The sequence below is a fragment of the Monodelphis domestica genome, chromosome 4 (assembly GCF_027887165.1).
Source record: "Monodelphis domestica isolate mMonDom1 chromosome 4, mMonDom1.pri, whole genome shotgun sequence".
Classification (NCBI taxonomy): domain Eukaryota; kingdom Metazoa; phylum Chordata; class Mammalia; order Didelphimorphia; family Didelphidae; genus Monodelphis; species Monodelphis domestica.
In genome coordinates this window covers 393,535,874-393,559,551 of record NC_077230.1, presented here as the reverse complement: position 1 = coordinate 393,559,551, position 23,678 = coordinate 393,535,874, and the positions used below count along the sequence as shown (strand labels likewise).

Genomic DNA, 23,678 nt, shown 5'->3' with positions numbered 1-23,678 from the left:
TCTGTTCTGAGGTCTCTCCCAGCTCTGACATTCTCTGTTCTAAGGTCTCTCCCAGCTCTGACATGCTCTGTTCTAAGCTCTCTCCCAGCTCTGACATTCTGGGTTCTAAGGTCTCTCCCAGCTCTGACATTCTAGCATTTTAAACAGATTCCACAGCACACTGACTTTCTGGTACAATAGCTTTGTCAGTGTTTCTACCATAAGCATCCTGTGCATTTTGCTCAAGAGCACACCCTGGTTCCTCTGGCTTCTTACCTCCCCTAGCCTCAAGCAAAAACTCATCTTGGGAGAAACTGAAAAGAGAGCTGAATGGCATTCCCAGAGATGCAAGATAAGGCTGACGCCCAAGCTGAAAGCCAGGCAATGTTTGCCTGTAATGGACCTGATCCTTAGAGCCTGGAGTCCCCAGCTCTCCCTTCCTCCTTTGCCCACAAAGGCACTAGGTGGGGTTTATAATTCAAACTTAGTGAGGAAAGAAATCTCCAAACTGCCTCTTCCCAGTTCCAGCTGCTCTGGCCTGACTCTGCTGGGACTTTGTGTAATCCTCCAGGCAAAACTGGGTCACTGGGGGCAGGGAGAATGGGAGAGAGAAAAAGAGAGGGAAGGAAGGAGGAATGTCCTACCTGCCAGCGACACTATAAGTACCAGTGGTGAGGTCAGCAGTCTTCACTGAGGACCCAGGCTTTCTTCTAGGGAGGAGCATAGGGCCAGAAGAACTGTCTACACTCAGATTTTGATCTGAAGTCATGAGCTTAAAATCTCACCTGGAGGGCAGTGCAGGTAAGTGGAAGCAGAGGAGTTTCTTGGGACTCAAACAAATTACTTAGAAGGAGGGGAGACTGGCAGCTCGGTGGCTGGTCGATAGAGTGCCAGGCCCAGAGATGGGAGGTTCTGGGTTCAATCTGGCCTCAGACACTGCCTAGATGTATGACCCTGGGCAAGTCACTTAACCCTAGTTGCCTAGCCCTTAGATCTTTTACCTTGGAATTAATACTTAGTATGGATTCTAAGAAGAAGATAAAGGTTTAACAGAAGGAGGATTGCAAATGATGGAAGAGGAGGTGTTGTGTTGGAGTAGAAAGACATCTAGGCTCAGAATTAGAAGGATCTAGCATGAAATTCTAGCTTTGTGACTATTTGACATATCCCTTGTGCTCTTCAGGCCTCTATTTCTTCCTCTATAAAATGGTCAAACCTTAAATTGTTATAAAAATGCCAACTATTATTTGTGGGAAAAACATTCATGCTATGTAATCTGCATTTTAGCATAAGCCCATCAGAAACTTTTATTTTATTTTTTAAACCCTTATCTTTTGTCTTAGAATTAATACTGTATATTGGTTCTAAGGCAGAAGAGTGATAAAGGCTACACAATGGGGGTTAAGTGACTTGCCCAGGGTCACACAGCTAGGAAGTGTCTGAGGTCATATTTGAAAGCAGGACCCCTACTTCCAGATCTGGTTCTCTATCTACTGAGCCCCCTAACTGTACCTTAGTTTTATTTAATTTGACATTAATTTATATCCAAAGCACTTTTGGCACAGAGAGGGAAGGAAATGCTCTACCTGCTATAGTTGTTCCATGATCTCTGACATGACTTTCCAAAGAAATTTGAAGTAATATTTACAGTAATTTTGAAAGAGGACCATAATATTTAAAATTGGGGATTTGAGGTTAACATCCCAAGATACATAAATACCTTAACCAATTCACCAAATCATTCCTTCCCGGGACCAATATTTTTCTCCTCAAGGAGCTCTCTGGGTCTTTCTGGAGTAAACCAAGGGTTGTTGTTGCTCAGGTGTATCCAACTCTTCATGATCCCGTTTGGGATTTTCTTGGCAAAGGTAATAGAGTGATTTGCCTTTTCCTTCTTTAGCTTTTTGACAGCTGAGGAATTTGTGGCAAACGAGGTGAAGTGACCTGCCCAGGGTCACCTAGTTATTAAGTGTGTGAATTCAGAAAGATGAGTCTTCCTGACTCCAGAACTGACACTCTACCACTGAGGCACCTAGTTTCCTTTGTCAACATCTTGATTCTTTCCCAGTAGAGAAGGCTGGGTCACCGAACCAATCACTACAGGGAATAAAGAGGAGGCATCAATTTTACTTGGGCAAAAGTTACATTTGGTTATCTATCACCCTTCACTCATATTCCAAAGAAAGCTCTTGGGCTTTTGTTCTGCCCACTTTTCTAAAGGGAAAAGTCTGTCAAGGGTTTTAGTCTGGAGAAAGAGTATTCCTTAAATATTTCTAGAGAAATTTAGCAAGGAGACTTTGAACACGCTTCCAGACTCTAGAAATGGGAATTTCCATTTCCCTCAGGAGTACTGAGACCACTTTCCCCCTGAAATAAACATTCTCCTTCCAAACAATGCCCTTAGAGGAGCATACACTTACTCTAACCAAATAATCTTGGTACAAATAATTGCTTTTCTCCGCTTTGGGGAAATGTGTCAAGCAACTCAGTTCAATTCTCTTCACCTCAGTTTATTCTAGTGTAAAAGATACAGCTAGGTAGCACAGAGGACAGAATGCCAGATCTAGAGTTGGGAGGACCTAGGTTCAAATCTGACTTCTAATACTTCTTAGCTGTGTGATTGGTCAAATCACTTTACTCTGTTTGATTAGCCCTTGCCCTTCTGTCTTAGAATTCATACTAAAACAGAAGGTAATGGTTAAGAAAAAAAGAAGAAAAAAGAAAAAAATACATGTCTTTCTCTGGCCTGCTCAGACTTGCCTACTTTGCAGAGTCACAGTGAGCCTCTTGGGCTTGGGTTTGGGTTGGGAGAAGGCAATAAGCATTTATTTAGCACCTACTATTTGCACTGTTAGGCACTTTACAATGATTTTCTCATTTGATCCTCATAACAACCCTGGAACATGGATGCTGTTATTGTCCCCATTTTATTTTAAAACCCTTACCTTCTGTCTTGGAGTCAATACTGTGTATTGGCTCCAAGGCAGAAGAGTGGTTAGGGCTAGGCAATGGGGGTCAAGTGACTTGCCCAGGGTCACACAGCTAGGAAGTGCCCGAGGCCAGATTTGAACCTAGGACTTCTCCTATCCAGTCCTGGCTCTCCATCCACTGAGCCACCCAGCAGCCCCCTATTGTCCCCATTTTATAGCTGAGAGAGCTTGGGGCAGACAGAGGTTGAGTGATTGGCTCCAGAGTTCCACAGCTACTAAGTGTCTGAGGCTGCATTTGAACTTGGGTCTTCCTGACTCTGTTTCATGAGCTGTAAAAGAAGGTCATGCATTGTGAGTTGCTTTTATGACTTTTATTACTTGGGTCCATTTTTTGAGCCTCTTTTTTCCCCCAATCCATTTTACTTTCTCTGGAGTCATACTTAGGTACCATCTTGCCCTCCTTGAGAGCAAGAACTGCTTTCATCTTTCTCTGTGTCTCCAGCTGCTAACACAGTGCCTGGCAAATGATAACCACAATGCCTGCTTGATCAGATTTATTTCTTCATCAATATTGGCTTGGCATGACTTTTAATGGAAAGTTAGCGGTGTCCTAGTGCACTGAGCTCTGGGCCTGGAGTCAGGAGAACATCTTCCTGAGATCAGATACTTACTAGCTGGATGACCCTGGGCAGGTCACTTATACTTGTTTGCCTCAGTTTCCTCAGCTGTAAAATGAGTTGGAGTAGGAAATGACAATTCCAGTGTCTTTGGCAAGAAAATCCCAAATGGAATCAGGAAGAGTCAGCAGGACTATACCACCACTGCCATCACCAACAATCAGCATCAACCAACACCAATCAGTAACAATCAACAGTAACAACAACATGACTTTTAGACCTTTTAAAAAAAATCAAGTCCACCTCCAAGGTGAGAAGACTGCAAAGAACAAGTACGGTGTCTGGAGTCAGAGGATTGCTCAGTTCAAAATCCTCCTCTGCTCCTTACTGCCCACATGGCTATGGATAAGTCAGTTGACTTTTGTAAGTCTTAGTCTTCTCAGCTCTAGAATGAGGGAGTTGGGGAGGCATGAGTTGATAGTCCATCTTTCAGAAAGATGTGTTTCAGGGGCAGCTGGGTGGCTCAATGGATTGAGAGCCAGTCCTAGAGATGGGAGGTCCTGGGTTCAAATCTGACCTCAGATACTTCCCAGCTGTGTGACCCTGGGCAAGTCACTTAACTCCCATTGCCTAGCCCTTACTGTTCTTCTTCTTTGGAACCAATATCCAGTATTGATTCTAAGATAGAAGGGAAGGGTTTAAAAAAAAAACAACAACAAAAAAAGATGTGTTTTTATGGATAAGGACAAAGTACTAGAGAACAATTAGGAGGGAAAAGAAGGGGCAGCAGAATATACTATTCTATAGTATAGTATATGCTATATTATACTATACCATAGTATAACACAATATATACTATAATAATAATGTAACATAAATAATAAAATAAAACAGAAAGAGTGAGAGGAATTGGGTCCAAATCCTGGCTTTGCTACTTACTTGACTATCTAACCTACCTGGTCTTTTTTTTAATCATTTACAAAATGAGGAGGTTAAATTAAATTACTTCTAATTGCTATATAATGCTGTAGCATAATATATATTATATATAGCATAATATATATTATTAATTAATTTATATATAAATATATATTATACTATATATAATATATTATGCTATATATACTATGCTACATATATATATATATATATAATATATTATATATATAATATATAATATATTATATGCTATAGCTATGATCCTGGGCAAGTCTTTTAGCTTCTTGGAGACCCACCTTCCTCATTAGTAAAATGGACATAGCAACACCTACCTTATAGTACTCAAAGTACAGACTTGATTAGAGATAGGAGGGACCTTAAAAACCATCTACTCCAACTTCCTCATTTTACAGATGAGGAAATGAAGCCCCGGAAGAAGAACAGAGCTTCCTCCAAAGTCACACAAGAAATGAGTGTCATAGCGAGGACCTCTGACTCTGAACTTAGTATTATTTCCAATGTCTCATGGAGTCTGCTTTCAGGGTTGTTGAGAGTCTCAAAAGAAATAATATTTATTTAAATTTAAATTAAATTTGTTTAAATAAAGCTAATGTGTTTAAAGCATTTTACTGAGCTTCAGGCATGATATAAATAGCTAGCTGTGTGGTAAACACTAGGGTTAGTGTGCAAACGGTCTACAATCTTGCTTCTGACTTTTATCGTTCCACCAAAGTTACTGAGGATCTCTTAGTTGCCAGATCCAATGGCCTTTTCTCAACCCTCATCACCTTGATGTCTGCAGCTTCTGATGCTGTCGATCATTCTTTCCTCCTTGATGCTCTCTTCTCTCTAGGCTTTCAGGACACCTCTCTCTCCTGGTTCTCCTTCTGCTTCTCCCATCACCCTTTCTCTGTCCACTTTGCTGGATTCTTGCCCAGATCACGTCCTCTAACTAGCAGTGTCCCTCAGAGCTTTCTCCTGGCTCTTCATCTCTTTTCACTCGGTGATCTCATCAGCAGCCATGGATTTAATAACCACCTTGACGCTGGCAATTTCCAGATCTGTCTATGATGCCTGAGGCTCTGCTGACCACTGATCTTTATCTTCAGTTGCCTTTCAGATATCTCAAACTCAACATGTTTGAAACTGAACTCAGTATTTTTCCATCAAACCCTCTTCTGACCTTCCCTACTACTGCTTCCCAACTATCCAAGCTCATAATTTAGGAGTCTTCCTCTGACTCCTCACTATCTCTCACCCCATATTCAGTCGCTTGCCAAGGTCTGTCAAATTTCACTTTTGTGACACCTCTCCAGTAGGTCCCCCTCTCATCATACATTCAGACACAAAAGTGATTTCTCTAAAGTTCAGGTGTGATCATATAGTCCCCCTCCCCTCCTCAGTAAACTCCAATGGCTCCCTATGACCTCCAGGATCAAATATGAAATCCTGTGATATTTGAAGCCTGTCATTACTCAGTCCCCCCCCCCCCCCTTCCACCTTTCTAGTCTTCTTACACCTTCTTCCTCTTTCCACCTATACTTTTCAATTCTGTGACCCTGGCTGACTGAGGAACAAAACATTCCATCTCTCCCCTCCAGGCTTGTACTTTATCTGTTCTCCCATTCCAAGAATACTCTCTCCTTATCTCTGCATACTGACTTTCTTGGCTTCCTTCAAATCTCAAGCTAAAAATCTTACCTTCTACAAGGAATCCTTTCCTAACTCTTTTTAATTCTGGTGCCATCTCTCCACTGCTTATTTCCTATTTATCTTATTTGAACATATTTCTCCTAAATTAGATTATGAGCTCCCAGAGGGCAGGGACCTTCTTTTACCTATCTTTTAGCTATCCTCGGGGATCAGCCAAGGGTTTGGCACATAGTAGGCATTTAATGCTTATTAACAACTGAAATTCATCTGACTTTATAGTCTCATCTTATAATTTATATCTACCTCAGTTTATGGGCTTGGAAAGTTTGGTCCCCACACTGATCTGAATGGAAACAATGCATAAAAAATTTTCAGTTCAACCTGTAAGGATTCCTTGTCTGTTCTTCATGTGTATTATTTACCTGAGAAGAGGTGGAAAAATACAAATGTCCAAACTCAAGGGAATTGCCTTGGATTTGTAAAAATTAAAATTAAATCTCAATAATAAAAATATTTTAGGAGATTTATTAATGATCATTAGAAATCAAGGAATAGGGGACAGCTGGGTAGCTCAGTGGATTGAGAGCCAGGCCTAGAGATGGGAGGTCCTAGGTTCAAATCTGACCTCAGACACTTCCCAGCTGTATGATCCTAGGCAAGTCACTTGACCCCCATTGCCTAGCTCTTCTGCCTTGGAACTAATACACAGCATTGATTCAAAGGTAGAAAGTAAGGGTTCAAAAAGAAAAAGAAATCAAGGAATAAAAAGGATACAAAATAAAGACCATGTGCCCACAGCTGATCAACCAGTTCAAAAGACTGCCTTACCACCATCAAGTTTGGGATAGGAAGTCCAGAGGCTGGACCCTCCACATCCCTGCCTAATATCCCCTGTCTATAGGAAGTAATGACAGGAAGTCAGTGGGCTCCCAGGAAATGTAGTTCTTTTTTAGGGTAACAGATTTTTAAATTATGCAGATTATCAAAGAAACTCTGCCAGCTTTGCCTGAGAAAGAAGGGCAAATGTCTCAGTTTTCCAAAAAGGAAAGAAAATAAGCCAAGAGCTTGACCTCTTCGGGGGAAAAGTCTGGAAGAAGTCAGTAAAAAGATGATTGGTGAACATCTGGAAAGGGAAACAGTGATTACAAAGAGCCAATGAAGCTTCCTTAAGAACAGAGGATGCCAGACTAACCTGGTCTCTATTTTTAACAAGATTACTAAATTAGTCAGTGAGGGGAATGCTGTGGAAATTGGTTACCTGGACTTTTTTTTAATATACTTGCCTTCCATCTTAGAATCAATACCATGTATTGGTTCCAAAGCAGAAGAGTAGTAAGGGCAAAGGCTGGGCAATTGGGGTTAAATGACTTGTCCAGGGTCCTACAGCTGGGAAGTATCTGAGTCCAGATTTGAACTCAGGACCTCATCTCTAGGCCTGGTTCTCAATCTACTGATCCACCCAGCTGCCTCCACCTTGACTTTTAACAAAAGTGTTAATAGTTTCTCACACTATTCTCATGTAGAAGATTTGGATTAGGCAATAATATAATCATATGGGATTCAAAACTGGATAGATGGCTGAACTCAAAGAACAGCGGTTAATTGTTTGATTTGGCATGGCAGGAGGTCTCCAGTGGACCACCCAGAGATCTATGACTGACCTTATATTTTTTATAGATGTAATTGATGAAAGTGTTAAAGGTACAGTGAATTTACAGTTGCCACAAAGTTGGGAAAGATAACTAACACAGTGGATTATGGAATCAAAATCCAAGAAGGATAAGAGTATTGGGTTGTACTTAATAAGATGAAATTCAATGGGGATAAATGTAAAGTCTGGTGTTTGGGTACCAAAACCTACCCCCCCCCAAAAAAACAACCAAAAAACTTTATAAGTAGAAGTTGAGGATGGCATGCTTAGAAGACAGTTGTCCTGAAAAAGATCTGAGGGTCTGAGCTCAATGGAAGTCAGCAGTGGGACTTGGCAGCCAAGAAAACCACCTCAGTCAGTATTGAGAGGGGTATAGACACCAGGTTATAGGGAAATGGTAGTCCTACTGTAGTTGGGCATCGTCTGACTCCACTAGAGAATGGTCTTCAGTTCTGGACACCAAGAAGGACAATGATCTGCTGAGGGAGTGTCCAGAGGGAGGCAATTTGAATAGGATAGGACCTTGAATCTATCATAAGATGGATTTCTAAGAAGCATTTGAAGGAATTAAGAATATTTTAACCTGGAAAGGAGAAAATGCAGGAGGGATATGAGAGATTTCTTCACATATTTGAAGGGTTGCCGTGTTATTTGGCCCTAGAGGTTGGGGCCAGAGGCATTGAGGGGAAATTACCAAGAGGTAAATTTAAGCTTGATGGCGGAAGGGAGCTAGAGCTTCTTAACAATGAGAGCTGTTCTAGATTGGAATAGGTTACCTTGGGAAGTGGGGGACTCTCCTTTTATTTATTTATCTATCTATTTATTTTTTAACCCCTCACCTTTGGTCTTAGAATCAATACTGTGTATTGGTTCCAAGGCAGAAGAGTGGTCAGGGGTAGGCAATGGGGGTCAAGTGACTTGCCCAGGGTCACACAGCTGGGAAGTGTCTGAAGCTATATTTGAACCTAGGACCTCCCATCTCTAGGCCTGGCTCTCCATCCAATGAGCTACCCAGCTGCCCCAGGACTCTCCTTTTATTGATAGAGATTGAATAACCATTTCTTTGAGCATGTGATAGTGGGCACTCCTTTGTTGTTGTTGTTTTTTTAATGTTTTTTTTTAACCCTTACCTTCCGTCTTGGAATCAATACTGTGTATTGGTTCCAAGGCAGAAGAATGGTCAGGGCTAGGCAATGGGGGTTAAGTGATTTGCCTAGGGTCACACAGCTGGGAAGTGTCTGAGGTCAGATTTGAACCCAGGACCTCCTGTCTCTAAGTCTGGTTCTCCATCCACAGAGCTACCCAACTGCCCCCTACTCCTATGGGTTCTAAGGGTTAGACTTGGTGACTGATGAGGTCCTCTCCAACTCTCACATTGTGTGATCCCATAATTCTCAGCAGTTTGGAATAAGGAGGAGGTTGGGCTAGGGGTTTTCCAGACAGTTTCCTTTGTCCTGCCTTCTGTTGCATCTTTCTCTTCTCTCTGTCCTTAGGAACGAGCCAGCAGCATGAAGATCCCCTTGAAAGGCTGCCCAAGAGATGTAAGTTGGAAGGAGGGATTTGAAAGGGATGAGTTGGAAGGCTTCTGACAAATAATCTCTCCTTATATTTGTGGAAGAGTTTATACTTGTGATGAGTCCAGATAAAGGCTGAGACATAAGCCACCTCTGCTCATACTCACAGCCAGCCTGTCAGGTAATTGAGCTAATAGAGAATCTTAGAATGCCAGAGATGAAAGGTATATCTGCACTATTGGGTGAGAACTTAACTTTTCTGGGCTTCTCTGTCCTCAAATGTCAAAGGCTGGGGTTAAACTGGAAAATCTCTCAAGGCTCCTTCTAGCTCTGAGTCTTAGGCTTCTGTGATGAAGGATGGAAACAAGTATTGATTAAGTGCCTCCTCCTGAATGGCAGGCACTGTGCTAAGAAATGATTTCTTATTTTTCTCATTTGATCCTCACAACAATCTTGGGAGGTAAGTATTAATATGATTCCCATTTTATAATTGTGGAAAAATGAGGTAGACAGAAGGGAAGTGATTTGCCCAAGGTCACACAGTTAATAAATGTCTGAGGTGAGATTCAAACTCTGGTTTTCCTGATTCCAAGCCCTGCACTCTATATGCTGGTTGTATAGTTATTAACCTTTTTGAGTATGAGGATCCATTTTCTTTTCTTTTCTTTAAAAACCCTTCCCTTAGGCAGAAGAGCTGTAAGGGTTAGGCAATGGAAGTTAAGTGACTTGCCCAGGGTCACATAGCTATGATTGTCTGAGGCCAGATTTAAACCCAGGACCTTTTGTCTCTGGACCTTCTAAACCCTTTGTATTCTTGAAGTTAATATGTTTTCTGTAGGTTACAGTCTTTTATCCATTTTTCAGTCATGTCCAATTCTATGTGACCCCATTTGGGGTTTTCTTAGCCAAGATACTGAAGTGACTTGCAATTTCCTTCTTCAGCTCATTTGACAGATGAGGAAATTGAGAAAACAGAGTAAAGTAATTTGCTCAGGGTCACACAGTGAATAAGTTTATATATATAGTCTTAGAGAATTAATTGAGGGTGGGGGGAACTATGAAAACCAAAACTGAACAAAAGTTCCTATGCAATAGTTTTTGTATTATAAATATTTGCTGACTAAGAAAAGAGAAAATGATTGATGAGATAAAGAAAACTTTCAGTTTCTTTGTTTGTAAAGTAAGGGGGTTGGAATAGAAGACTTTTAAAATCTCTCCCATTTCTATTATTAATGAATCTGCAAGGTTAAGTGCTCTTTTATCATCATTTTACAACTGAGGAAACTGAGGTTCAGAGACATGAAACATCTTGCCCAAAGTCATAGGTTAGTGAACCCTTGCCATAATTTTATGGCTTGAGAGGGGTCCATAGCCCTCAGGGTAGCAAACCCTGATCAAGTCCAACACTCTTATTTGAGAGATGAGGAAAGTCTCTCTGTGGGGTCACTATAGCTATTTGGCAGAGCAAGGACTCTATGTATGTATGTGTCTATCCATCCATCTATCCATCTCTCTCTCTCTCTATCCATTCATCTATCTATCTATCTATCTATCTATCTATCTATCTATCTATCTATCTATCTATCTATCTGTCTGTCTGTCTGTCTGTCTGTCTGTCTGTCTGTCTGTCTGTCTGTCTGTCTGTCTGTCTATCTATCCATCTCTCTATCTTTCCATTCATCTATCTATCCATCTCTCTATCTTTCCATTCATCTATCTCTCTATCTCTCTATCTTTCCATTCATCTATCTATCTATCCATCTCTCTATCTTTCCATTCATCTCTCTATCTTTCCATTCATCTATCTATCCATCTCTCTATCTTTCCATTCATCTATCTATCTATCCATCTCTCTATCTTTCCATTCATCTATCTATCCATCTCTCTATCTTTCCATTCACCTATCTATCTATCCATCTCTCTCTCTCTCTCTCTCTCTCTCTCTCTCTCTCTCTCTCTCTCTCTCTCTCTCCTATCCATCCATCTATCTATCCATTCATCTATCTATCTATTTCTGCTCTCTCTCTCTCTCTCTCTCTCTCTCTCTCTTTCACACACACACACACACACACACACACACACACACACACACACACACACACCTATTACCTATTATAGCCCAGGTGTCTAGACCCTTGGCTTACTTGCCTTTGGCCCCCACTCCTGTTCTCTACACTTGCCAGGGTATGGCAGGCAAGATAGGGATGTGGGGAGGTAGTTTAAGCCTGAGTGGGCATTGAGATGGGGAAGTTTTAACATCAGAGATGCTGTTAGGACTGGAGCAGGGATGTGCAGAATGGAGAGAGGGTTTAGGTTATTGCCTATGGTTGCATATCCTCTCTTCCATTTTTGTTGCCTGTAATGGTCCTGGGGCATGATAGAGGAGGATAATTTGAGTTTAGGATTACAGAAGGCCTTAGGGAAGACAGCTCTGATCAGAAAAATAAAATAAAACAAGACATTTCCCACTCTCTCTCTCTCCTTTTCTCTCTCTCTCTCCTTTCTCTCCTTTTCTCTTTCTCCTTCTCTCTCTCTCTTTCTGTCTCTCCTTCTCTCTGTCTCTGTCTCTCTTGTTTATGTACCAGATTGTTTCAGGGATTCAAACTTGCTTTGGAAGCAGACTGGCTAGGATTACTAATTGGGAAACCTGGGTTCTCTTCCCAAGTATATCCTATCTCTTAAATGAATTACATGCTGTTCCTCATTTGGTGTCTCAGTTTCTCTTTTTGTTGAACCCACAGAATCACAAAGTACTTGTGGCACAAGGTATCTAGAGGTGTCACCGGTTTTCCATTTCTTAAAAAAGCTTCAGATAAAGTGATCCTCACATCCTTTCTCAGTGATCATAACTAGGGAAGTTTCTCATAAGATCTAAATCCTTCCTGTTGACATTCTAATTCCACTTGCCTTAATTGTTTCCTCTCACCACCTTCTGGGCATTGTCTGAATCCTTTGTTTCCCTGATCTCCTGTATTGAATGATAATAATAATAGCATGTATACCGTGCTTTACACATATCTAATTTGATCCATTTCAACCAAGAAAGGTAGATGCTCTTCTAATCCCCATTTTATAGATAAGGAAACTGAGGCACACATGTTAAGTGATTTGCCTACAGTTAGTAAAGCAAGTGTCAGACAGGAGAGTTTTGAACTTCAGGCCTTTGTTCTGGGTTCTAGGCTCTCTCTACTATACCAGCCAGCTGTGTTGCACTAGTTTAGGACTACTGCATCCCTTTTCCCTGAGCTTGGAATTAGGAGCCCTGGTTCGAATCTCAGTTGTTACACTGATTAAGCTAGCTGTGTGACCATGGGCAATTCAATTCCTCTTTCTGAATCTCGGCACGTAGAATCTTCTCAGTTCTCAGAGCTCAGAGGCCACCTGGTTCAATTCAAATAGTCAATGTAAGATGCTCAACAAGTAGTCATCTGACTTTTGCCTGAATTCCTTCAGTTGGGGGGGGCACCTATGACCTCCCTAGGTAGCCCATTCCACTTTTCAACGTTGGGAAGTTTTTCTTTTTGCTGATTCAATATTTACTCATTGATAACTTTATGATAAGGAGCTCTGATTGCTTCTAGTTCTGTTCTCTGTGGTTAAGCAGAAGAAATCTAATCAGCTCCCATGTCCCCTCCCCTTTCTGTGCCCCTCAATTTTCTCCAAGTTCAATATCCTCAGTTCTTCCAAGTGATCCTCAGAGGACATTAACTGTAGGCCCTTCGCCACCTTGCTTGCATTTTTCTGAATGCTCTTCTGCTTTGATATAGCCTTCCTACAGTGGTACCCAGAATAGTGTTCCAGATGTGGTCTGAACACAGCTTCAGTCAATGTACTTATCTCCTCCCCAATCCTAGAAGGTGTGTCTCTCTTCATGCAGCCTGAGATGGCATCTGCTTTCTCACTGAGCTTGCAGTCCACTGAAACCCCAAGATCTTTTTCATACTTTCATACTTTCTTACTGTCTTGTATCTTTGAAATACAATTCAGCTTCTTCAACTGTAAAATAAAGGCTTTTTCTGCCTCTATCTCAGAGGTCATAATTAGAGCACTTTGCAAATCTAAAAGTTTTAGAGAAATGTGCTCTCGTTATTATCATTACCCATGACAATATTCTCCTGAGCTCCCCACCTCCAGGCTTTTCTCCCTTTAAGCTCTTCTTATATATGCTGTCACATTAATCTTCCTAAAACACGGCTTTGATCTAGATACTTCCCAGCTTGCAAATCCTCAGTGATTCTCCATTATCTTTTTTTTTTTAACCCTCACCTTCTGTTTTAGAATCCATACTGTGTGATTCCAAGGCAGAAGAATGGTAATGGCAAGGCAATGGGGGTCAAGTGACTCACCCAGGGTCACACAGATGGGAAGTGTCTGAGGCCAGATTTTTTTTTTTAATCCCTTGCCTCCATCTTAGAATCAATACTCTATTGGTTCCAAGGCAGAAGAGTGGTCAGGGCTAGGCAATGGGGGTAAGTGACTTGCCTAGGGTCACACAGCTGGGAAGTGTCTGAGGCAAAATTTGGATCCTGGACCTCTTGTCTCTAGGGCTGGCTCTCCATCCATTGAGCCACCCAGCTGCCCCCTCCATCATCTTTTGAACAATGTTTGAACTCTTTAGTTTGGCATTTAAGGTCCTTTACAATCTAGCTTCCACTATATTTTCTACCATTCCCCTACCTGAAGCTTCCATTCCAGTCAGCCTGGCTTATTCACTATTTCTCAAATGCTTTCTCATCTTGGATAGAGTCCTGGATCTGGAGTTAGAAACACATGAGTTCCAATCTGGTCTCAGACACTTAATAGCTGTGAGACCACAGGGAACTCACTTCTCTGCTTCAGTTTTCTCATCTGTAAAATGGGGATAATCATAACATTTGCCTGCCAAAGGTTATTGGGAAGATGAAATGAGATTATTTGTAAAAAGTGTTTAGCACAATGCCTAGCACATAGAAGATGCTGTCTTCTGTGTTTTCTTCCCATGTGTGCTCATGCCCTTTGCATGAAATGCCATATCTGTCTATGTCCTTGCCAGTCTTCAAGGTTTAGTTTACATTCCAACTCTTCCAAGAAGCTCTTTTTGGCATAATAGTCTTATATGCATTCATCTTGTCTCCTATGCTGGACCTGAACTTCTCAGGGCCAGGGATTATGTTTTAATTATCTCCACATATCTCTCTGCCCCTGGCACAGGTCCCCATACACAGTAAGTACTCAGAAAGAACAGTAGAAAGAGCACAAGATTTATAGTCGGAGGTCCCAGGTTCAAATCCTAATGTTGCTACTTGCCACAATTAGGATCTTAATTTCCTCATCTATAAAATGAGGGTACTGAACTTGAATGTCCCATGTTATAATTTGGATCTGGTCCCAGGAATTGCCAAGATGAGCCAACCCACTGGAAATCCTGTGATTCTACAATGATGTAATCAAGCCCAGGATTCATTTAGTGGATTCTAACCACCTGACTTGGTTTCTTCCTTCTTTAGATGGTGAAGGGGAGCTGGACTGCAGCTGGAACACAAAAGCCAGGGCACACCCAACCTTTCTCATAGACTGTGCCAGTGGGAAGCCTCTTTCTCAGTCAAGGCCCTCCCCAGCCTCTTCCCAAAGGCCCCACTCAGAACCTATTCGTCCTCTTATGGAAACCTACATCTTGTTCTGCTGGGACGGGCCCAGTCCTCCTCTAGAGGTCTCCCAAGGTGGAGAAGTTGTGTCAGAGCCCGAGAAACAGCTGATCGAGGGTCCCCAGGACCCTGAGGACCCAGCTCCTAGTCCATTTAGGCAGCCCGAATCCAAGGACAAGCCCATGTTCATAGTATTGTCCTCCATGCCCTTCTTGCCCGTAAAAGCTTGGAACTCAGTCAAGACCTCCCTGAGAGCATTCTGTTCCTGTGTCTTTGGGCAAGAGGATTAAAGCTGGTGGAGTGGCATCCAGTGCAATTCAATACCCATTTATGGAGTTTCCATTGTGTGCATGACCCTAGACTTGACACTAGAGAAGCAAATATAAAAAGGGAAGTCTTCAAGGAGCTTACAGTCTACAAAGCAATATCCATTAATAAGCATTTTTTAAAAATACATTTTTATTGTTATCTTTTATTTTTACATTGTCTAAATTTTTTTTCAGTACTCCTTCCCATCCCAGAAAGCTAAACCAAACAACAAAGAATATGCATTTAAAAAACTATTGGTTGATTTGTTTATTTCAGTTACATGTAGAAATAATTTTTGACCATTGTTTTCTGAGATTTTAGAATTCAGATTTTCTCTCTCCCTCCCTTCCTCCTTCTCCCCTGGGTGGTAAAATAGTCTGGTATAGGTTATTCCAATGCTTTCATGCAATATGTATTTCAGTATTGCTCATGTGGAGACAGAAGACACTTCTCACACATACAATAAAACATTCATGAAGGAAATAAAATGGAAGATTCTTGCCTTGATCTGTGATCAGACTGCAACAATTCCTTCTTTGGCTGTGGATAACATTTTTCATCATAGGTTCCTTGTGGATACCTTGGGAACTTGCTTTGCTGATAATTGTTTAGTCTGTCACATCTGATTATCATATGATATTTCTGGTACTATATGTGTTGTTCTCCTGGTTCTACTCACTGCACTTTGCATCGGTTCATTTAAGTCTTTCCAGGTTTTTATTGAAACCATCCTGTTTATCATTTGTTATGGCCCCATAATATTTCATTACAAACATATCCCACAGGCTGTTCAGCCATTCCCCAAGGGATAGATGACCTCTCAGTTTCCAGGTCTAACAAAGAATATTTTTTAAAGAAAAAAGAGAAAGAACCAAACCAATCAATGTGTTAAAAGTTTGAAAACTGTCTTCAGTGTTCTACACTGATGTGACCCTTTGCTTCTGCAAATAGTGGTGGTTCAGGCCTCTGTTGTTTGTTCCTATTCCCTGGCTCCCACCTTTCCCCCCCCTGAATCTTCATGGAAACAATGTCTACTAACAATGAATATTTCCCAAGGTTCTGTGCTGGGCCCTCTTCTTCCTCCCATCACAGCTTTACTGGAGATCTAATCAGCCCTCATAGAAGAAAACATCATCTCTAGGCTGGTGACTCTCAAATCTATTTATGTAGCCCTAACCTCTCTCCTTACCTCTAGTCTCCCATCTCTAATATCTATTTTACACTTCAAACTGAATGTTCTGTAGACATCATTAATTCACCTTTCTTTTCCCCATAAATTCCTCTTAGTCACACAGGCTCATAGTATAATTTTTTCTAACCTCAATTCCTCATTTTTTCTAACTCCATATCTAGTCTATTGTATGTGCCCCCAGACCTCTCACTCAATAAACCCCAAAGCTTCTTATCACACTCCTCCTCTTCCTCCTCTTCTTCTTTCTCTTCTCTTTCTCCTTCTTCCTCTTCTCTTTCTCCTTCTCCTCTTTCTTCCTCTTTTTCTCTGGCCTCTATTTATCCTGTCTACATCTTGTTTGTGCAGAGTTGTTCGCATGTTGTTTCTTCTATTAGACTGAGAGCTCCTTGAAGGCAAGTGTTTTGCCTTTTTATGTACCCTCAACATTTAGCATGGTTGCCTGGTCCATAGTAGGTGCTTAATGAATGCTTCTTGACTTGACTTGAAAGGCAGGATTCCAACTCTGGTCTTCCAGACTCCAAAGCCAGTCTTCTATCACCTGCATCATAGCCCCTCTCTCCTTCTCCTGTCATTCATTCTCCAGGTGATTTGGTGGTGGTGTGAGATTTATTCAGCTGCTCTTGTTTCCTCCTGTGGTAAATGAGGGATGGCTGTGAAAGTCCCTTCCAGCCAGTAAGATTCTGTAATTCTTTCTTTGAAGCAGGTCAGTCAGTCCAGGAGGAGGTGGGAAAAAAATTGGTCCACTGCTGGATCTGTCTTTGTGGCTTCATCACCACTAGGTGTCGCCCCATCACCAGGCAGGAGATAGGGAACAGCAGGGGACTCAGGATGGCTTGGGCTCTTCCTCCCCCTCAGAATCTTACTAACTGGATGATTATGGAAAGTTGCAGAACCTCTCCAAGCCTCAGTTTCCTCATCTGTAAAATAACACCAACTTTCCCAGGTCATTGTGACTATCACAGGAGATAACAGCACAGTGTTTGTAAACCTGAAAGCGCAGTATAAATAGGAATAACTATCATAACCCATCTGTCCTTTCTTGCTTAGTCTAGGACCTTTAGCATCCTATAAATTCTCCCAAGGGCATCCTGGTATATGACACATTGAGGGTCCTCACCTGGCTCTCTCTCTCTCTCTCTCTCTCTCTCTCTCTCTCTCTCTCTCTCTCTCTCTCTCTCTCTCTCTTTCTCTCTCTCTCCCTCCTTCTCCCTCCCACTCTCTCTCTTCCTCTCTCCTTCCCTCCTCTCTCTGTCTGTCTCTCTGTCTCTTCTCTCCCTCTCTCCCTCACTCCCCTCTCTCTCCCTCCCTTCCTCTCTCTGTCTGTCTCTCTATCTCTTCTCTCTCTCCCTCTCTCCTCCCTCTGTTTCTGTCTCTCTCTGTCTCTCTGTCTCTGTCTCTGTCTCTCCCTCCCTCCTCTTACCTTTTGTCTTAGGATCAACACTTTATATTGGTTCCACTGCAGAAGAGAGGTACATGGAATGTATCTTGTATATGCCTGGTTATTCTACACTGTGGCTCCCCCATTAGAATGTGAGCTTATTGAAGAGAATCTTGTAAACAGTAAGCTCTTTAATAAATGCTTATTGACTCACTTACTTCATTTCCTGCTCTGATATATCCCTTTTATGCTGTTTCTCATGGGTTAGGGAATATAATGCAGCCTGTTTATGCCCAATGTGGGGCTTTTCTACAGCTCTTTGGACCTTCTGCCACAGTGATGCTCCTGAAATCCTCATGTTCCATGATTTGAGATCACTCAGTCTCACAGGGAGGAGACACATTGCCACTTCAAAAGCTGCTTATCTAGACCGACAGTCCCTCCTTCCCAAGTAGTGACAGTCCATCCATGCTGATCCATCCTGTGGATTCGTGTCTGTGCTCCTACAGGTCCTCCCACAGGTCCTCCATGGGCATCCACCTGGCTTCCTTTAAGTCTCAGCTCAAATCTCACTATCTAGAGTAAGTCTTTGCTAATCCCTCTTAATGCTAATATTCCTTCTTCTGGTTATCTCCAATTTGTCCCACATGTAGCTTGTTTGTCCAGAATTGTTTTCTTGTTTTGCCTTCCATTAACTATGAGCTCCTCAGGGGCAGGGAATATCTTTTGCCCATTTTTGTATCCCTGGGTTTTGCATAGCCTGGCACATAGTAGGTGCTTAATAAATGATTACTAAGACCTTCCTCCAGGTTTCAAAAATACTTTATTCATGCCAAATGGTACTCAAGCTATATGTCTATTATCTTTTGCTTGCAATATATGACTGGCTCTGTTTTCTGATGATACTTTTAGACATCCCCTTTAAGACACAGCATGATGGGCTAGGTGGCTCAGTGGATTGAAAGTCAGGCCTAGAGAAAGGAGGTCCTAGGTTCTAATGTGGCCTCAGACACTTCCTAGCTGTGTGACCCTGAGCAAGTCACTTAACCCCCATTGCCTAATCCTTACTGCTCTTCCACCTTGGAACCAACACACAGTATAAGTCTAAGACAGAAGTGAAGGGTTTAAAACAAGAAAAAAACCACAAAATTTTGGCCTTAGATACTTCCTCGTTGTGTGATCCTGGGCAACTCACTGAACCCTATTTGCCTAGCCCTTGCCTGTCTGACAGAAAGTAAGGTTTTTTTTTTTTAAAAAGACAGCATAGAATAGTGGGTGATATGTTGGATATATTTCAAAATTCCACTTTCGATACTTAGTAGCTGGATGACCACAAGGAAGTCATTTTACTTCGCTGTGACTCAGTTTACTCCCCTGTAAAATCAATCTGGTCTCATCTACCTCATAGTGTTATTGTGAGGATCATATGAGATGATGTCCACAAGGTGCTTGGCCAAGTTTAAAGCATTACTTTTATTTCCTTCTACAAACTTTGCTTTGATGCTTCATGGCAAACTGGATGTGACCCTGGGTTATCAAAGGATGTGCCAGCAGAGCATAAACTTTGGCAGGTATAGTGTTCTTTCTTATAAGAATCCCTCAGAATTGTCATGGATCATTGCATTGCTTCTGGTAAAGAAGTCCATTACATTCAATTGTACCACAGTGTATCAGTCTCTGTATACAAGGTTTTCCTGGCTCTGCTCCTTTCACTCTGCATCAATTCCTGGAGGTCATTTCAGTTCACATGGAATCCCTCCAGTTTATTATTCCTTTTAGCACAATAGTATTCCATCACCAACAGATACCACAATTTGTTCAGCCATTCCCCAATTGAAGGACATCCCCTCATTTTCCAACTTTTTGCCATTTGGTAAGTATAAAGCAACAGATTCAGTCTGCTCCCCCCGCTTGGCTTCCATCAGTAAAATAGAGCTCTTATCCTGGTAGTCTCACCCCTGATGAGAGTTCTTTGGTCACGGCATTCAGGAAACAAAGAAAATCACAAAATGGCCCTTGGTCCAGCTGCCAGCCTTATCTGCTCCTACAGTGATAGAGGAAGAAGAGCAGAAAAAGGGGCAGAGGGTGCAAAGACCCACAATTTTTAGGTAATTTGCAAACTTTAGTAAGTTATTGGTATTTTAAATGGGAAACCCTCATCCAACCCATGTACCTTCTACCAGAGGAACTGAGTTGTATCAGTCTCTATGGTCCTTTTTTCCTTCAGTTACTTTGTCCCTTATAGGATACAAGAAGGAAGATTGTGGGGTTGGTTTTGTCAGGAACCTAATGGCAACAAAAGCCATTGGGTTCATGAGATATTTGGTCACCTTATAATTGCATAAGTATTTGCCAAAATACCACTGTAGCCACGTGGAGTGTTGGTTGGTTGCTCCCTGCTGGGTGGTATCTTGAACAAACAGATCTTGCTCTCTAATGGCTACTGGTTTATTTCCTTGTTAAATCCCTCTCTCCTGAGGACATAAGCAGTTTGGAGTATGAATACCTCGGAGATTACTAATACTGAAGAAATGTTTTCTCTGATCAGCTCTTCATCACCATGTCTGCTTGAGATGAGGAAAATCTTTCCATTTTGGGCTAATTTCCTTTCTCGCCTTCTCATTCCTCACTCTTAGATCATTGTAAATGACCATATACTTTTTTTTAGAACCCTTGCTTTCTGTCTCAGTAAGGACTCTAAGACAGAAGAGTGGTAAGGGTGAGGCAATTGGGGTTAAGTGACTTGCCCCAGGTCACAGCTGGAAAGCATCTGAGACCAGATTTGAATCTGGGTTCACCCAGTTCCAGGCCTCAAGCTCTGACCACACTTTAAAAAAAACACCTTATTTTTATTATCATGCAAAACATATTTCCATTATTGGTCATTGTTGTAAGAGCAAACTCATACAGAAGCAAACCCCCAAATAAAACTAAATAACCTGATGTAAGAGATAGGCTTCTTTGATCCATATCCATCTGAGTTCAACAGTTCTTTCTCTGGAGGTGAATAGCATTCCCCATCAAAAGTCTTTCAGGATTGTTCCAGATCATTACATTGCTGAGAGTAGCCAAATTTTTCAGCTGATCATCATACAATGTTGCCGTTACTGTATACAATGTTCTCTTGGTTCTGTTTGATAATACATTAAAAAAAAATCCTAATCTTACTTCCTCTCTTATAATTGATACTAAGTTTCAGTTCCAAGACAGCAGATTGGGTAAAGTCTGGGCAATTGGGAGTAAGTGACTTGCCCAGGGTCACATGCTAGGAACCATCAGACCACGATGCCTTGACAGAGTCATGTGTGGTAGCTGAGGAGACCACAGAGTGGTCCTTGGCAAGATGTGATTGCCTACTCTATGCCCTTTACGTGACCTCTTTCATCAATGCCCCTTACCTATGAGTTGACATGATTATTATTTCCCCTAGTCTCAAAAGAAATAATGCAAGAACAAAACACCTGTATCCTAATTCTCTAAAACATCACGAAAAGATCAGACCCTTAAACCCAATCCCAGAAAGACTATCATGGGTTAACTTTTATTTAGGTACATAATTCCCAGCAAAATCACAGCTACAGGCCAAGCCCAAAACTTTCCCACTCACAGAGTCTATTCTCATGAAGCCAGCACACAAATCAATCATAGAGACCCATACAATAAGTACAAGTTCATCAAGTTTCAGTATGCCTCAGTGACTCAATTACACAAATCAGTAACTCAGAAACTCCCTACTAAGCCACCAGTCTAAGTTTGAATTGTTCCCAGTACCCCTCAACCTCAATGATATGATTGTTAAATTGTCTTTTAAGAACTGCTGATTAATTATTCCATTTTATTAAAAGCAATAAGTAATTTTCCTTGATTGTTTGTAAGCTCAAAACTTCTCAAAGGGTAATGAGAAAATTAAGCCACCTGTGACAAAATCATTTATCTTGTGTGCAAACTTTATTCTGTCTTTAATCACAATACAAAAATATAGAATGTTAATCAAGTGATTTGTAGAAAGTTAATGTATCACTTCTCTAATTATCTCTCTTTGATTATGTGTTTCTGCATGCCAAGAAAATGGGTATAAAAATAAAAACCAGGCATGGGGATGGTGGAACAGCTATCAGATGCAAAGTAGTCCCATGGCCTAATAGTTAAGCTATCTTCCATTTGTTATTTTTGACTGATCATTTGTCACCTGTCGGGAAACCCTGGAGTCACGAGCAAGGGTGGACTTTGCCTGTGGAAGTCACACAACTAGAAAGTACCTGAGGTCAGATTTGAATCCAGGACCTTCTGACTCCAGACTTGACTCTTTATTCACTGAGTCATCTAGTTGTCCCTGACCATCCACTTTTTAAAAAACCCTCACCTTCTGTTTTAAAATCAATACTCTGTATTTGTTCCAAGGCAGAAGAATGGTAAGGTCTGAGCAATGGGGATTAAGTGACTTGCCCAGGGTCATCCAGTGATAAAGTATATGAGGCTAGATTTGAACCTGATTTACCATCTCCAGGCCTGGTTGTCTATTCATTGAGCCACCTAAGTTCCAGTAACTCCAGCCAGTGTGGTTGAACCTCTTCCTCCTCTTCCCCTCCTCTCCCATCAAGAGGGGAAACAGGAAATGAATGGATAAAATAGGTAAATGGAAGATGGCTTCCCCAAAATCCAGAAAAGCAAGAGGGAAGAGAGATGCTGTGCCCTGGATTTGTATCAATTTGCTATTCATCACAGCTGCTAATCCATCTGATCCCTTTCCCTTGTTTCTCTTTCCCTACCTCCCTGCTGGGAAGTCTCAACTCCAATTGCTGGTGCAAAGGCAATGGCAAGTCTACCTTCCCACTTTTCTTCTCTTCCATTTCACTTGGCAGCTTCTTGGCAGAAGTAAGTTCCAAAGACTTGAGGAGCTCTGTGGGCGGACACACTTAGATACACCAAATCTCCCTGGCACAATTCAAGGAAGAAGGACTATGGTGCCATGTGAAAACTGTGCCTTGTAATACAACAGCTGTTGCAGAGAGCGAAGGTAGAATCGGTTTACAAAGAATGCCAAAGACCCCCCCAAATGAAATCATCTGTGTGTAAACATACTCAACACACACACTAGTATTTGGTGACTTCAGTGCAATGATGATGAATAAATGAGAAATAGATCATAAAATATGGGTCTGGAATAAAGCCTGAGAAAGGCTTTTTTTGAGAAAAGAATTGGTGGGCACTGGATATGGCCAACAGTGAATATTACAAAAAGGAAACTGATTACATTTTGACATATAAGAAAAGACTTGTCACTGATGGGGAATCATTCCTGAAATGGATAACTATATGCAATCCAGTACCAACTTGTTAGAGAAAAGATCATAACTAGAAAGAAGGATAAAAACTGAGAAAAAGTTAGAGTGTGGAATTGAAAACTCAATCCTAACCTATTCGAACAAGTTGTTACTGATGAAAATGGAATATATTACATGGGAGAAAAGACACAGACTATAATAATTTCTTAGGAATATTTATCCAATTTAGCTCAAAATGGCCCTTAAAAGCTTAAAATGTACCTGTAGTCAGCAGAACCTCAACTTTTGCCAAGCAGAGAGAGATGCCAGCCAAGGACACCAGTGCTTTAGAATGTAAACTCAACTGTGAAATTTTCTACTGAATGATGGAAGATTTTGAGCAGTCTGGCCTTATGAAACAGAAGGGAGCAGTAGTTTTACTTGTTTTTCTAGTTGTGTCTGACTCTTTGTGACCCCATTTGAGATTTTCCTGGCAAAGATACTGGAGTGGTTTGCCATTTCCTTCTGATCATTTTATAGATGAGGAAACTGAGGCAAACAGGGTAAAGTGGCTTCAGTAGTATCAGGATATTATCAGTTTAAATGATGTTTGGCGAATGGCCATATC

General features: G+C 41.4%; 1 protein-coding gene across 1 annotated transcript; it reads left to right on the top strand.

Annotated features, from left to right (window-relative positions):
* The first annotated feature begins 232 nt into the window (after positions 1 to 232).
* SRARP (steroid receptor associated and regulated protein) lies at positions 233 to 15,686 on the top strand. The gene is made up of 3 exons (XM_016422171.2): positions 233 to 780; positions 9,263 to 9,310; positions 14,770 to 15,686. The coding sequence occupies exons 1-3, from the start codon at positions 747 to 749 to the stop codon at positions 15,195 to 15,197; spliced, it is 510 nt and encodes a 169-aa protein (XP_016277657.2). The 5' UTR covers positions 233 to 746; the 3' UTR covers positions 15,198 to 15,686.
* Positions 15,687 to 23,678: the final 7,992 nt, after the last annotated feature.

Coding starts and splice junctions, on each gene's coding strand:
- SRARP (XM_016422171.2), top strand. CDS start 747: ATGAGCTTAAAATCTCACCTGGAGGGCAGTGCAG. Junction 781..9,262: donor TCACCTGGAGGGCAGTGCAG/GTAAGTGGAAGC, acceptor CTCTGTCCTTAG/GAACGAGCCAGCAGCATGAA. Junction 9,311..14,769: donor TGAAAGGCTGCCCAAGAGAT/GTAAGTTGGAAG, acceptor TTCCTTCTTTAG/ATGGTGAAGGGGAGCTGGAC.